The sequence below is a fragment of the Patagioenas fasciata genome, chromosome 20 (assembly GCF_037038585.1).
Source record: "Patagioenas fasciata isolate bPatFas1 chromosome 20, bPatFas1.hap1, whole genome shotgun sequence".
Taxonomy (NCBI): domain Eukaryota; kingdom Metazoa; phylum Chordata; class Aves; order Columbiformes; family Columbidae; genus Patagioenas; species Patagioenas fasciata.
Window position 1 is genome coordinate 10,815,001 of NC_092539.1, and position 16,722 is coordinate 10,831,722.

At 42.4% G+C, this 16,722-nt stretch overlaps 1 protein-coding gene across 10 annotated transcripts in view; it reads right to left on the bottom strand.

Moving 5' to 3' along the window:
- DENND1A (DENN domain containing 1A) overlaps positions 1-16,722 on the bottom strand; it is a 139,023-nt gene that overhangs the window by 117,751 nt on the left and 4,550 nt on the right. For all 10 annotated transcript variants that reach the window (XM_071817390.1, XM_065853561.2, XM_065853558.2 and 7 more), the window contains exon 2: positions 15,916-15,986. In XM_071817390.1, coding sequence (XP_071673491.1) covers positions 15,916-15,986 — 71 coding nt within the window. The remainder of the gene's footprint in view (positions 1-15,915; positions 15,987-16,722) is intronic.

Below are 16,722 nucleotides of genomic sequence, written 5' to 3' on the forward strand. Positions count from 1 at the left end.
CCGTGCCGCTTGCCGTGCCGCTTGCCGTGCCGCTTGCCGTGCCGCTTGCCGCGTACCCCGCTCACACAGCTGCGCCAGCGCAGCCGAGGGAGATGGGAGCGAAACGCTCCTGTGCGGCCACGGAGCCGTGGATTCCACGCAGGTACCGGCCAGGGACGACGCAGCCACTGGTGCACACGAGCTGAATACAGCTTTCATGGCTAACGCATCCAGCTTCTCCCTCCAGCTGCAGAGATTCTACCGCACGTCTATGCGCTAGAGTAGTGTATTGATTACTCAATCATATTCAAGATATTGTGAGTATTTTAGTAAATACATGAATGTTTCCAAGTTCCAAGACTTATTACTGCCCCTCTCTACAGAACCCTGTTCAACAAAAAGCCAAATACAGAATAATATTGGAATTAGCTGTGAACTTTATAATCCCATTGTTCAATTTCATGGCATTTAAGACACTACCTTCCCCTCCTCACAAGTCTAGATGTTAATCCACGCTGCAACCTGATTTAATTTTCCAGATGACAGGATGGGAACATGCTACAATGGCATATTAGTGTAACTACGCTGCTCTTTTACTCTCAACTTCTCTTACGCCATGGAGTGAAGAGTTTTGCTTTTAGAAGAGGGATGCTTAATTACTTCTACAAGTAGCGAACTCAAACTGCTCTGTATTTGAAGTGTATGGAAATTATCAAACCAGGGAAGTTCTTCAAAAGACTATCAGAACATACTTCCCACAGTTAGTCACACACACCCAATACACACTAACCTGTTTCTTCTGATAAAAGTCAGGCAATTTAATCCATACTGGCTATAAATCCTTCAGATACACTAATCCCAAATTGAAAAATACAGTGAAAATTATTCAAGGTCTTTATAGCTGCAATCCTTCTAAAATGAAAAGGAATTCAAGTCAGAGCAAGTGCCAAAAACCTCACTGGTAACACGAAAACGCTTTTCACAGGAGTTTTATCTAGAAACCGAATATAAGATCTGCAACTCACACACAAACTGCTGTTCAGAGTTCAGTAAAGTGATCGAAAAGCGGGAAAAACTGAAAGCAAAGGCGACATAAAATATACATCATAGGAAGCAGGAAGGGAGAAAACCAGAACACACTCAGCAAATCACCATGATTTCCATAATTGTTTTTATATTATTAACACATCAAGAGCCAGACAGGCAGTGAGGAGCAAAACGTTCCCAGGCAGTGGTCAGCAGTGTCTCACACAGTGGTGGCCCCTCAGCTCCAGAAGGACAGGGAACTGCTGGAGAGAGTCCAGCGCAGCCACCAAGATGCTGAAGGGAGTGGAGCATCTCCCGTGTGAGGAAAGGCTGAGGGAGCTGGGGCTCTGGAGCTGGAGGAGAGGAGACTGAGGGGGGACTCATTCCTGGGGATCAATATGGAAAGGGGGAGTGTCAGGAGGATGGAGCCAGGCTCTTCTCGGTGACAACCAGTGACAGGACAAGGGGCAATGGGTTCAAACTGGAACACAAGACGTTCCACTTAAATTTGAGAAGAAACTTCTTCCTGGTGAGGGTGGCAGAGCCTGGCCCAGGCTGCCCAGGGAGGTTGTGGAGTCTCCTTCTCTGCAGACATTCAAACCCGCCTGGACCCCTTCCTGTGGAACCTCAGCTGGGTGTTCCTGCTCCATGGGGGGATTGCACTGGATGAGCTTTCCAGGGCCCTTCAACCCCTGACATTCTGGGATTCTGTGACTAGTCAGACCCTTTCATAAGGTAACATGTTCCACCTTCAACTGCTATTCTTGACTCTCTTGGATTCCTACATGGAACGGTGCCAGGTTCAATCAAAACTTTTATCAATTCTTTTAATGGAAGTTGTGGAACAGTTGCGTTGCAAGCATAGCGTGTTCAATATTTGAAATACAGTTGGGGAATGACCTCTGTATTAAATCCTTAACTCCTTTTGTTTCATCCACAGTAAGAAATCAGTTTTTAAAAAACCTGTGGTATAACAGTACAGATTAATTTCTCCTCTACTAACAGAATAGGGCGACATTAGAAAGTGGAAGATGTCTTTGGTGATCAGAAAACTCAGAATTATTTCCTTACGAAGAAGAGCAGAAAACGCTGATAGAACTAAAGCTAGAACTATAAAAAGGGGATGCATAGGATAGAGCTCAAACTGAAATCACAGATCAAAAACAGAAGACAAAAAGTACTTATTTCAAGTCTTGTTTGTTACATGTTTCTCCCGTCTTCATTTGAGGTCTTCAGATCTTTTATACGCAATGGTTAATTACCTCGGTGATACCTCAAGTCCACATTAAAGCACGGTTGATGAATCTTTTGAGTTTGCTTTCCTATGCACTTAAGGGGCTATTTCTCTTCATAACCATCTGTTCTTCAGCCAACCCAGAAATTTAGTGTTACTGGAAATCTAAGCCAAACTCCAGGAGGCCTGATAGGCGCAAATTTTGAATGGATTATGGTTTTAATTCTTTTTTTCCCCTGTAATTCTAGTCAGTAAACCATACAGCAGCTAACACATGCAAAAAATACAATTAGGTAACATCCTACTCCAATGTTCCAGAAATCCACAAAGCCTGGCTTATGAAATTAAATACAAAGTGTTTTGAAACATTTTACAGGTTGCCTGTAATAATTACACGAAAGTGTTTAAACGTAGAAGTTGAGCAGGAACACCTACTTTAAGTAGGCTTTTTTTGTTTTTAATAATTTGTTTAATTTGGGTTTGATCAGTATATTTTTTTCTCATAACCTTTTCAGCACTCTATAAATTTAATAGAGATACGTTCCAAGTGCTCAGGCCGTGAATACTGAATGGGTGGCTCTCCTGCCTCTTTGTATTTCTGCTGCGAGGCCGCGGGGTTGCCTGGTGACAGCCCCTGCGCCCACAGCAGCTGCCCAGCCCTCCCTGGCCCCAAACCTGAAAGCAGCACACTACAGCCCTCCAACTTCTCTTTCCAAAATCCACCAAACATCATAAATTCCGGCAGACGTATTAGTAGGCAATGATAAACAAGTACTGCAGAAATACATTCAGCGTTATATGGACCACCACATTTCAGGTTTTGTGTGAACTCAGTCAAAAAGCACTTGGAACAAAAGTGTTCCAGCCAACCACACGTTCTTGAAGTGCTGGACTACAAGAGGAAAAACACCCGACTCTTCAGCAAGGGTATAATTGTCTGAACTACACAGAGAATCCCTCCTTTGTTACTCATGCAACAGAGAATCCTGATTTCTAAGCCTCAAGCTATGTAACTTTATAATGTTTAAAACTCTGACCTTACTTTCATACTTTCAATATTGATAGTCTCAAACTGTTTTCAGCTTCAAAGTTACCACGCGTTCCTTTAGTTGGGAACCAGGAGCTCCCAGCGACGCTGCTCCGCACAAACAGCGGCTGCCAGGGATCTCCCTCACAGCAGCGCCGGATCCCACGGAAAACAGGCTCTTCGAACCATTTGGGGATTTGATGGCTTCAAAATCTCTGTTATTGCATCTCATTTGCTTCAGTTATTCAGATGGCATTGAAACAGAAAGGGAAGTAAAGTATACACACCATGTATACGTTAAACTAGCAATCTATTCATTCCCTTTCTCTTTTCCTTGCCAAGCTGTATTACACAACAAACTCCTAACTACACTTTCAGACTTTCTCAAGACTTTTCCAATCCTTTTCAATCTGTCCACCCTTAGCAGCAGATTCACTGAGAACAATTTTTTCCTTCACTACCAGCTCCAAAGGTAACCTAAAAACGCAGCTTTAATCCACTTGCACCTTCTTCTCTCCACAGGTTGATCCACAGGTGCTGAAGTGCAGATGATCACCGGCCGCCATGGTGCTGACATCCAGATCTATCGGGAGGACAAAGGACCCGAGGAGCGGGTGTCATCAGCAAACTTGCTGACAGTCACTCTATTCCCTCCTCCAAATCATTGATGAATATATTGAATAATACCGGCCCCAGTACTGACCCTGAGGCACTGCACTGGATCCAGGCCTCAAGTGGACTCTGCCCCATTGACCACAACTCTCTGGTTTCTTCCCTTCAGCCAGTTCGCAGTCCACCTCACTACCCGATCATCCAGACCGCACTCCCTCAGTTTAGTTTCTCCCATAGCGCTGGTGGAACCATCACTGGTGCCAGTGTCCACAGTCCCATCCTCGCACGGCTCGGTGTACGAGGAGGGGAAGCGGTTTTCAACAATCTCGAACGGTACCAGTGAGCCCAGGAGCTGTGGCTGCTCTGAGCACAGCGAGCACACCTTGAGGAGCGCCCACTCTGTTCTCATGGTCTCATACTATGGCTACTCGGGCTTCTGAGCTCCAGTTCCAAATTCACACCATCTTTGGATTCTCTTCATTAGAGTACAAACTATCAACAGGTCACTCTAAAAACTCGCCTTGCCGTTAAACTCTTATTTGTCCTATAACTAATAATCCGCTCTGGTGTATAGAAGCAAACAGCATTTACAGTAATTCACTTGTTGCAAAATAAACATTTATCACTAATTGTAATATCACAGCACTAATACTTCACACCATAATTGTTCCACAGAGGCTCCACTGCCTGTTCGTAAACGATCAAACTAATGACAAAGTTCTCTCCATCTTTTTATCCAAGCATATATATTTAATTTTTAAACGTGAAAGATTAAATTAGAAGTTACACACACAAACAATTCCTTTTAAAAAGGCTCAAAACACTGTATTTACATCTGCAAGTACTCACTTTATTACTACAACCTTTATAACAGGGCTTAGGTTTGCTTCAAACAAAACAGGGTTCTCGGCGATGGAAGCACAAGAAAAAGCGCTGCATACAGTTAGTCTACAAAGAATTAACTGGATTAATTAGCAAGGGATTTGAGAAGCAGCTTGGAGCTAGAAAACCAAAACACTAAATTGTTTAAATACTTTGGCAATGGATCAAGGTTTCCAGGCAGCCCTATGTTCCATTCTCTCCTTTTTTTCCCCCCTCGGTGTTTTAACACATTTAACCTGACGAGGTACTTTTTCATAAGATATGAATGACACTGTCAAAATACCAAAAAAGAAGATGTGAATTAAAAAATGCCACAAGCTGTTAGCAATTCTGCCAACATGTATGAGCCCAGGCAACATTAATTAAAAATCAATAGCTCAGGACATAAATAGCTCTTATCTCTGTTATACTATATCTCTAACATAACTCTTTATTAAAGAAAAAAAAAGAGCCAATGTCTTTGCTATTATACTGGCTGAATTGACCACAACAAAGCAAAAGAAATAAGGCAAAAACACTGAGCAGAGAAACACGTATGAGAAAGGGAGGCCAGGGTATGAATGACTGGAATGTCTCAGCCTCGGTTGTCATTAACACCGCCTGGACACGGCCACACCGCAGACACTCGCACGAGTTACCAGGAAGAACAGGTCGGGTTGTCAGTGCTAATAGCATTCTATACAAAATCCTGCGTGCCAAGGAAATAACGTACGCATCTTTGTCAGCTAGAGCTTATTAATCAGTATTTTTATTAAGCATCTCAACTGAAGATTAAGTTACTGTAAATTCTCCTATAATTACAAAACGAAGGTGAGAAAGAGGCAGGAAACTGCACTCAACTTCTTTTTCTTTGGTTCTTCAAACCAAAGTTACATTAGAAGGCATCAAAGCTAAAAGATTTAAGCTAAACTAGGAACTTAAACCACCACTTTCAAAAGCTGTTTTCAGAGCGTCAAACATCGGGAAGACTTCAACCTCTTCTAAACAAGAGCTCAGCTGAGCGCACCACGCAGGACGCAGCCTGGGAACCCAGAGTTCTGACAAGCCGCTACAGCAAAATTATTAATTAGGGGAAAAATTCATATACATATGAATGTATGTGTACATACGCCGAGATGCTAAACAGCTATACAAATTCCAGTGGAAGACTAGATCATAAAATGGTAGGACCCTTAAGGTGGAATTCTCAGAACTCCAAGCATTATTTCTCTAGTCATGACCGCACACCGGAGCTCTCGAGAACATCTCCCAGCAGGTGACCGAGCTTTGGGGCACTCTGCTGCTTCTTCCCACCCCCTTGCCATGATCACACCTCCCAAAAATTTAGTTTATTGATTAGAGCGCAGCGCAAGAAAATCAAAGGTTCTGTTCATAAAGCACAGACACCAAGTGTCCAGACAGGGCAGCAGAAGCCTCGCTTCTCACAAGAGCGTTTGGGTGACTTTGTACCCTCGGCTGGGACTGGACTGGATGGGCTTGCGAGGCCCCTTCAACCCCCGACACTGTGACTGTTCACTGAGCTGCAGTCAGAAATGACACAGAAATGACACAGAAATGACACATCCTTCTGTGGGGCAGAGGTGTGACGGGAAGGGGAACAGAAAAACAAGGTTAATATAGAATTTATATACTTTCTGGGGGAGTGGTTGCAATTTGTTTTTTAAGATGTTTTTGTTTCATAAGATTATCTTGAACAACCTGGATTCTCAACTGTTCAACCTCCAATCAAGCTAATGCCAGTTCCAGTTAACCTTGTGCACCAGACACAAGCTCTTGTTGCTGCATTGAAATAATCTCCACTTAAAAAGTCAAGTATGGAATCCTCAGTTTTAGTAGGAAAGCATTAGAACACAGAACTGCTGCTCATGGTGTCCCCCACATTGATCAAACTGCAATTCCATCAAGTTTCCCCAATAATGTTTTATGTCATTGTAAAAATACAAACTATCACTTTATTAGCACTGCAATCATCTTCTCCATGTTATTTTATCATTATAAAATAAGCCGATTATCAGATGCAGAAGTGATTTGTAAACTCGATTTACATTTTTCTTCTATGAAGATATCCCCAAACATGCTCCACTTGTGTTAAATATTAAATGAGGATACTTAGACTACACACATGGCAAAAATGGACGATTTTTCTGCTATGTTTTGGGGCTACTTTCAGCATTCTAACACTGTTTGTAATGCTGCTGCAAATACTGCCACCAAGAAAGAAACAAACATTCAAAAGGTGTCCTTTAAGCTTCCCTTTAAGGCATCTACCATAATCGTATAATTTGCTCTGGACATCATTAAAATGTAAAGTTAATGAGGATTCAGCTGAAAACAGAAGAAATGTAACCTATTTTCAGGCAAAACTTCTAACACTGCAATCAGAGGGAAAACCTCTTTGATGTCTCTTTGTCTCTTCTCATTAATTTTCTTTTGGTTTAAAAAAAGCACAAAGGCTGTTTAAACTAAAAAATGCATAGAAGTTTAAACATGGTAATTATAGCCAAGCTGCAATGAGGTCATTAGGTTTTTAAAACTTTCAGATAAACAACATTGAGATGCATGGCTATTTTAAAAACACGTCAATACTCCATTTTAATGGTCCATGTGGTCCTCGCTGTATTCCAGGGATTCGGTCTAGATACAGAACTGCTTCACGATGATTTACTGAAGGCCCCAATCCCATATCCAGAGTAAAGCAATCAAGAAACACATCAAAATGCAAAGTGTTGTAATTACTGCATTAGTGAATACCACATTTGGTATTTGTAAGCGCAACAAACCATGCTTTTTGCCATCTCCATGCAAGAGAGACAGCAAATTGTGAGGTTCTGCTAATTTAACCTCTACAGTTTATTAAAGAACAAAATATTGAACAAGTAAAATAATTCTGTTTGCTCACTACGTCTATTGCTGGTTCTGAATACTGCCAAGGTACACACAAAGCTATGTCCTCCTCCTTCAACAGCAGAAAATACCTGTACGAGCTCTTTAATTGCGCTGTACTGACGGAAGCCACGCCACCCTGAAGCGGTATGTATTTTTAGTTAATAATTTACAAGTAAATTTTCTCGAACCATAATCAAAACCATTTTTAACACTACTGTGTACAAAAGAAGATGATAGATATCACAAACACCAGTGAGGCATCGAAGTCATTAAGGAAGTGCAACAAATACACAGGACAAACATAATATTAGTTTTAGTGTGGAAGGACATTAATCACAATAAAGCAAAATAAACATATCTATAACATTTTTTCATGTGCAAATACCACCTCTAGATAAAATGGGATGTGATAGGATCAATATGTGGTTTCTATCCCACTCTTCCATGAAATAAGCACTATTAACAAGTACATCAAAAGGCGTTTCCATCTAGAAAAGACAGAAAAATCATCTTCTCCAGACCAAATTATCTGTCAGCATTTGGAATTTTGACAAGGTCATGCATCACGTTCACAAAGAGTGAGGATGGCAGGATATCGACAGAACATAATACAGCTCTTTATGATCAGAACGTGCCTTACTGCTGCAAAAGCTGGGAGCCCACGGCTTGGACGAGCGCACTCTCTGCTGGGTTGAGAAGCGGCTGGAGGCCCAGAGAGTGCTGGTGAATGGGGCCGCATCCAGCTGACGGGCATCACTAATGGTGTCCCCAGGGGTCAGTGGTGGGGCCAGTCCTGTTGAACACCTTGATTGATGATTTAGATGAGGGGATTGAGACCATCATCAGCAAATTTGCTGCTGACACCAAGTTAGGAGGGAGTGTGGAGCTGCTGGAAGGCAGGAGGGCTCTGCGGAGGGATCTGGATAGACTGGAAAAATGGGCTGATTCCAATGGGATGAAGTTCAACAAGGCCAAGTGCCGGGTCCTGCCCTTTGGCCACAACAACCCCCTGCAGCGCTCCAGTGGGCACAGAGTGGCTGGAGAGCAGTCAGGCAGAAAGGGACCTGGGGGGACTCATGGACAGGAAGCTCAACATGAGCCAACAGTGTGCCCAGGTGGCCAAGAAGGCCAATGGGATCCTGTCCTGTATCCAAACCACCGTGGTCAGCAGGACAAGGGCAGTGATCCTTCCCCTGTGCTCTGCATTGGGGAGGCCACACCTGGAGTGTTGTGTTCAGTTCTGGGCCCCTCAGTGCAGGAAAGAGATTGAAGTGCTGGAGCAGGTCCAGAGAAGAGCAACAAGACTGGGGAAGGGACTTGAGCACAAGCCCTATGGGGAGAGGCTGAGGGAGCTGGGCTTGTTCAGTCTGGAGAAGAGGAGGCTTAGAGCTGAGCTCAGCACTCTCTAGAACGACCTGAAGGGCAGTTCTAGCCAGGGGGGGATTGGGCTCTTCTCCCAGGCAGTCAGTAATAGGACAAGGGGGCACATCTAGTTCATCTTTCGCTTTACCAAATTTGCTTTGCTTCCACGTTACAGGAATGTAGAATTACTGATCTACGTGTCAACAGACTAAACACGGACACAATCTCTGAACTCCAACATTTCTATTGAAGACCCTCATAGGAAGCGTCAGTACAACTGTGGATGGTCCAAACGTCTGTCATTTCTGGGGTGGCGCTTACAGCATCAGGGAGAGAAAAAAAGAAAAAGCTGTTCTTAATCTACAGGGAGTCTACTTGAAAGTCATTACTACTTTGTTTCTTTTTCATCTGAATGACAATCTAATTCAATGTTCTTTATGGAAATGTCTGTATCTAGATTAACAGCTGATTGCAGAAGCATTAAGCTTTGAGCAAAAGTTAACACTCATTAATTAGATTACCTGTTGTGATTAAATAAGAACAAGCCACCTTGGAAAATGTTATGACTGAGAATGACGCTCCCCCTTCAACAGCAACTTTTGGACTGTGCTCAGAGTGCAATGTCTCTGCAGTTATTGCGGCCACATCCCTGCTCCTAAAGGAGCACAGCCCCGCTCCTAAAGGAGCACATCCACAGAGTTAACGGCAACAAGTGCGCCATCCAACTCTTAACTGCTTCAAACGCTGAAATATGAAACGTTTCAGTAGTTCTTGCTATCTAAATTGAGTCACTAGAACTCTTTAAAAAGAACAAGGACCAAACTCCTCTATAAACTCAAGGAAAACTGTAAGTACTGCTAGTGAATGGAAATAATTTGTTCAAAACCACTAAAAACCTCCCTAGAAAGTTTCAGTTTAGCAGTTAATTTCGACCTGCAGTTAAAAAGGCACTAGCTGTCAGTCAGTTTTCTCACCCAACTCTATCGTGAAAAGAAAAACTGACAGATCACAGGAGCTTGCCTTTGTAAACCAATTCGGGAACTTTCATGCTTCTTATTTGTTAGGTTAAAGGTTAAATTGCTGACCTCTGCCCTCCTGCTTAGCAGCCTTTCCCTTTTTCTGTAAAGCTTTATTTTGGGGCTGTATTTACATGGATTAGTCTCTTTTCACGCTAAGAAGGAATCTGTTCACAGCCAAAGCCTTAGTTCTGGTTGTACAAAAAGCAGTCACAATTATTCAGCAGCAGACAATGACCATATTGTGGATTTACAAAAAAACCACCTCAGCCATGGCAAGTTCTGTCCTTGCTGCACAAAACAATAGAAGAAAAATCTTATCAAGCATTCAAGAGAAAGCAAACAAAGCAGGCCCACTGTGAACTTGATGAAGATGTCAAGCTCCTTTAAAAAATATAAATCAACAAAAGAGTTTAAAGTCTTGTGAGTGAGACTTTCTGAATTTTTCTGTCTAGTTAAACAGCGCCAGCAGCAGCAATCTAGTGCAGACCAGTACATACATGGGAAACAGAAAAGACTGGAGACAGAAGTAGTTAAAGCATGAAGCAAAAAGGACCCACAACAGACCTCTTCCCACAAAATATCTTAGAGAAATAGAAGGACATTCAGCTATACTTGATGTTAGCCTTTTGGGGTTTTATTAGATCTATCATCAGCGAAGAACACACCTAAAAATGTGTCAGATAAAATTTAGGATGACTCGCAATATAACAGATTCTACTATTTTTTCAGAAAGCTTCTCTGCAAGTCTGAGTTACGTTATTTCATTTGTACTGTAAAAGCCGAAGGGTGAACTGTCTGCAGGCAAACCAGGTCAGCCCATGGCACCTGTCTGATCCGGACACCGCAGCCCTAGTGAGTTCTCTGTGAAAATGCCCCACCTTGGTTGTACTCAGAAAAAACGCAATCGAGTGGAATCAGAAAAACAAAGCAGCAGCCTAAGAGAATCAGAATTCCCAAATGCTACCTATCTACGCAGATTTGGTTACTTTTCCAATCCTGCTTTAGGAAGCTGGGTGTAGCAACATAGCACGGTAAAGATGGGATAGGAAAACTTGTGATACCCGAGTTACAGCGCATGTTCGAAAGCAAGCACTTATTTAATGGAAAGAGGCATGGATTTTGCGCTTCCTTGTTATCCCTAAACCTTTGGCACGTTATCAGTTTCTCAGCAGAGAACAGGCAGACTTCAACCAGCGTTTTCACCCTCAAACATAAAGGTTGCTCGGAGAGGTGCACAGGTAACTTAACTTCATCCTACTGCAGTAACTGTTTATGTTCAGACAATACCTCATCTATTTGGGAGGTGCTGCTCTATTATCTAAAATTATAACACATGACAAAAAGATAACAATAAGGAGTAGCAGGACGGCTATTTTGCAGAGACAGAAACCTGCGAGCGAGCTCTACCTGTGCAAGTCCTATCACGGAAACCATAGTGACAACTGCAGAATCATTTTAGGGCCCAAGCACATCACGGCTTCTCCCAGTGGAGTAAAGGGCTTCCACCAGTTTAAGTTATAACATTTGTGATCTACTGGGGAGGGGAGGGAGGGAAAGGGCCATTACAGCAGAGGGCTAGAACATGAAAAGTAAAGAAGGAAGTACTTAAACTACTCACAAGCTTCTAGTAGGAACAAGATTAGTAGTACATGCTACTCTCAGAGCCAATTCAAATGCAAATTTCATCCTTTCTCTCAAACAATGATAAACTCCCTCAGAGTTAATAGTTTCCTTCTAAGATTCATCTCCCTTTTCAACTTAGTGGTATGTTTTTGAGAAAAGAAAGAAGCACAGGGAGAGTCTTACAGCAAGACCTTTTAAATTCTGTCATAAAAGAAGTAGTATAAACTACATTTCCTTTACTAATCCAGTGAACATTTCTTAAACTCTAATGCACTTACACTTTGTCCATGCTATCGCATTTAGGCTTCTAACTTACCATGCTTTAAAAAAAAAAAAGAGAGAGAAGTCCTTTAACTGAACTAAACCATTTTAGCTTTTTCCTTGAACACACAGCAAGAATTTATGCTACACTCACAAAAAGATGAAAGATGAGGTCCTTGGAGAGAAAGGCCTTTTGGCACGCTGCATGGCGAAGCTGCAGATTTGACACACTTTTATAATGTCTGCTTTGGCGAGAACACAAAAACCCCACACAAAAGCATGCTATGTCCTCCCAGACAGGGGTGCAGGGGGGGTGTCTTACTCTTCCGAGCATTTACTTTCAAATATTCATACTTTAGAGACTATTTCCATCGGTTACTTCAGACTAACAAATTCTCTTTTCCTCCCCGAACAGCGTGACAGTTCGACGACAATTCTCACAGCCCCATCTAACAACCGAGGATCTCTGGCTGAGGTCCAGCATGATCCTGAAGTCTGTCACATTCTGATGAATGATCTTCAGCAGTTTTAAGATCATAAAGTGCTTTGAAAATTAAAAGATTTCTTCAGTAGTTAGTATATGAATATAAGAAAGAAAAGCACAAACACGGCTTTTGATACAAATGAATGCCGGAATTGTACAACATACCAAAGATTTAATGTGCCAGAAATACACAAATCACCAATGCTGAGCATGGATGATCATTATTTCTAAACAGTCTAGAGGGGGAAGGATAGAGACCACAGCTGAGCTGATCCAGTGATCATTTCTTTTCTCAGTTCACACATTTCATTGTGGTTTGGCAGACTTCTGGAAAAAAAGATCTTTGCTTTTTCAGCTTCTTTGGTTTCAATCAAGTTTTCTCTTCATACCTTATTAAGAATACAAAACATCCTCCAGACGTCCCTGAAGCTTATGCTTCTCGGAATCAAACCTTAGGATCGTAGGATACCTCAGGCTGGAGGGGATGTCGGGAGGTCTCTGGTCCCATCTCCCACTCAAAGAAGGGCCAGGTGTGAGGTCAGAGCAGGTGTTCAGGCTGCGATCCCGTCAGGTCTGGAAAACCCCCAAGGATGGAGGTTGCACAACCTCTTCAAGTGACCCGGTCCTACACCTGACTGTCCTCATGGTGAACACATTCCCCATATTCAGTCCAAACGCCTCTGGATTCAGTCTGTGTCACCGCCTCTCGTCCTGCGGCCACACGCCACTGTGAAGAGCCTGGATAACTTATCCTGCTGAACTCCTCATGGTATGGAAGGCTGCTATTTGGGTGACACTTCATCCTGTTGAACTCCTCGTGGTATGGAAGGCTGCTATTCAGGTCTCTGAAGTCTTCTCCAGGCTCAACAAGCCCAGCACTCTCAGCCTCTCCTCACAGTACAAGGTGCTCTAGCTTGCTTACCCATCTTGGTGGCCCTTCATTGAACTGGTTCCAGTTTATTGATGTTTTTCTTGAAGGTCATAACAGATTTTTTCCTTCTGCAATCAGCTGCCTTGGTAACTAAGAGGGAACCTTCTATACGAAGCATTGCAACAGCCTGCCCGGGGAAGTGCTCGAGTCACCATCCCTGCAGGTGTTTAAAAGTCGCGTAGACGTGATGCTTAGGGACACGGTTTAGTGACAGACTTGGTTTGTGGTCGAACTTGATCTTAAAGGTCTTTTCCAATCTAAATAATCCTAGGATTCCATGATTCTATATGACAGTCAATGGATAATGCTGCTTCCATGACTTCAAAAGCTACTAAGCAAATAAACATTTAATGCAAGATCGTTAAAAATTACATGAGCAATAAAGCTACTTGAACATAGCATTGTCTGTCAGTAGCTCAGAACACAAGTCTATCTCCCATTTCAGCCAGGGGCAAGTGAACTATGAAATATACTAAAGCTTTTAATTACAGTTGATATTTAACAGTCTCATGGAAAACATCCTTTGCTACACAAACTTCTGAATAAAACAAAACAGAGGCAGGTTTTACCATCCCACAAGCCAGACGATCTCCCACACCAGGACTGTTCCAGCTCTGGAGCAATCCATTCTCCTCAAGACCACGCCAGAAGATTGATGTAAGAATTAATGGCATTGTAAGTGATCAATAGCACTATTATACTAGACACAAACTTCAAAAAGAGTTGTCTTAGTTAATTTTTGGATCCATTACACAGGAAGAAATAGGTGTTTTAAACACACCTGATCATTTGCTCCTTATAGTCCTTTTATACATTGGGTTTTTCTTAACAGTAACGGCTCCTTGCCATTCAACATACATACCCTGTCTGAACCAATTAAAAAAACCAAGTTGCTTTATGTATTGTTGGTCTGATGGCACAGAACAGCTGGTCAAGAAGCAGAGAAGACTACAGGGAGGTCTCTAGGCCTATTTCTAGAATGGTGATTTGCCTGGGATACAGCATCGCTGTTAAACACAGCTGACGCTGCGGAGAACCGAACCACCACCTCCACTCAGAACACAAGGACAGAATATTTGGAGATACACAAATCTAAGACTTCTGAGAATAAAGGGCACCTCTTAAATATAAAAAAAAAATGGGTTGGGAATAATCTTTTATGATATTATTCAGAGAGAATTAGTAACTTTACAATAGACAAGTTGTAAAAACATTTTTTTTACTCACTAAAAACAATTTCTACAATTTCTACAAGTGCTCACAACAAACCCAAAAATACAACGAAGCGAAACTCCCACAGAATCAGTTGGTTTATAGAACAAAATATATACTAAATTCTCCAATTAAAAACCTGTAAAGTAGTTTCTGTGCTTTTTAACCCACCTTCCCACAGCAGGGAATTAATCCCTCCAGGGGGATGCAAACAAACTTCAAAGAGAAGATTATACCCAGACACTAGTACTGTACAATGTAATGTTTATGGTCAAATTTGTTCCGATTTTCTGGCACTAGAATCCAGGTCAGATGTGCAGAAACAAAGCGCAGTTATTAAAAGGGCTCCTGCAGTTGCATCCCATAGTGGTGATGGCAGACAGCAGCAGGACAGCCAGAGCTGGATTCCGCTCCCGGCTCCTAGGGAGGCTTTGGCAGGAGAGACTTGCAGCTCTTTGACTTGCGCTGATTGTAACAAACAACTACACGTATAAAAGGAGATGAGTGGCTTTCCAGTCAATAAAATACAACAATCCTTCCTAACGGTTCATTATACCTTCTGTACAATACACATGTGACCATTTCGTAAAAGATAAAAGGGATATTACTTCAGTATATGTTGACTAATTATCATGATTTAACTTTGACCTCCCTCCCTTCTGTAACATTCACGAGCCTGATCTCACGAAACAACATCTTGAACTAAATTCTGGGATTACAAATTCCGACCTTCACTTTTTCTGTTTATTTGTTCAAGTTTCTCAGGTCTAGAGATCACAGATATACTTACATGCTGGTTTCAGCGGTTATGGGACTTTGAGTATAAACACAGGAACACTTGTCAGAAATAATAGTACAGAAAAGTACTTGTATAATTATGACTCGATAGCAATGTTTGGTAAAATCATCAGCTGCGTTCACACCTTATTTCTAACTAAAAATCATTTGCTCAAAGGAAGAATTCTAGGAAAGGATAAAAATACTTGTGTAGACAAGAAAGGAAGAGGAAGTAAAAATAAATTCTACACAAGAAGTTTTAGAGTAGTTTTTCTTCTAAAACTACCCTTTTCTTATACAAGCAGCAAATACAAATGTGAAAACACATTTACTTTTTCAACCTAATTAAGAGTTATTTCTATTTTAAAAGACAAAAAAGGCAAAACAGTCAAAGGAATCAGAAAATTGTCCACAATCATGGACAGAAGCAAGAATTTCTCCTTATTAATCCTAAATATGAAAGATTCCACAGATCCAGTGATTAAGGTATTTTTAAAAGCTAGAACAGCATAACATTAAATACACTTCATCACCTTACAATACCTAACTCTTAAGAGCCATTTTCGCCAATAAACATGTAGAACTAAGTGTAAGCAGTACCTTTCCCAGCGCAGCCGATTCCTGGACAGGTCACCTCCGCGTACACTTCAAATGTACTTTCGGGATTTTGCCTGAAACAAAAAAAAGTATTTAGCAGACTTTTTTCCAAGTTGGCTTCCAGTCAGTCAAAAAGGTCCCATCAAACGCATACGTTACACTGACAACTCCATAAACCACATTTCTTGATTTGTAGCAGATCTTTCTGCCTTACCAATATTAACAAGATACGACTGAAGCTCGGATGAGTCAGTACGAACAGGACATCTGACCAGCAGGGAGTGTGAACAGGAAATCGGCTGGTGCAGTAACTCCCCAGCGTGCCACTCAGAGAGGCTCCAGGGGATACCCCCCAAAAGGTGATGAACCCCTCGCCCTGTCGGGCAGAGAGAGAAGACCTGAGACAGCCCCTGCCCTGTTGCTGTCGGGCAGAGGTAGGGGACAGAAAAGATGACGAGGGTTGGAAGCAGGTTCCAGTTCGGGGCTGTGGGTAACCCCCTCCCTACCTGCTTTGCTTCCCCAGGTGCCCCTCTGTAATAGGTTTGAGGCCCTGGATCTTGAAGAGGAGGTAGGTGACAATGTGGTGCAAGGCCCACCTACAAGGTCACACAGAAAGAGGCAGTTGACCCCACGCCTCAAGACCGCCTCAGATAAGAAAGAAAGAAGGGTAATTGCAGTAGGGAATTCCCTTCTGAGAAGGACGGAGGGCCCATTCTGCAGAACTGACCCTCATCGTAGGGAAGTGTGCAGTCTACATGGAGCCCGGATCAGGGACATCACCAGGATGCTCCTCAACCTGGTACACCCAAC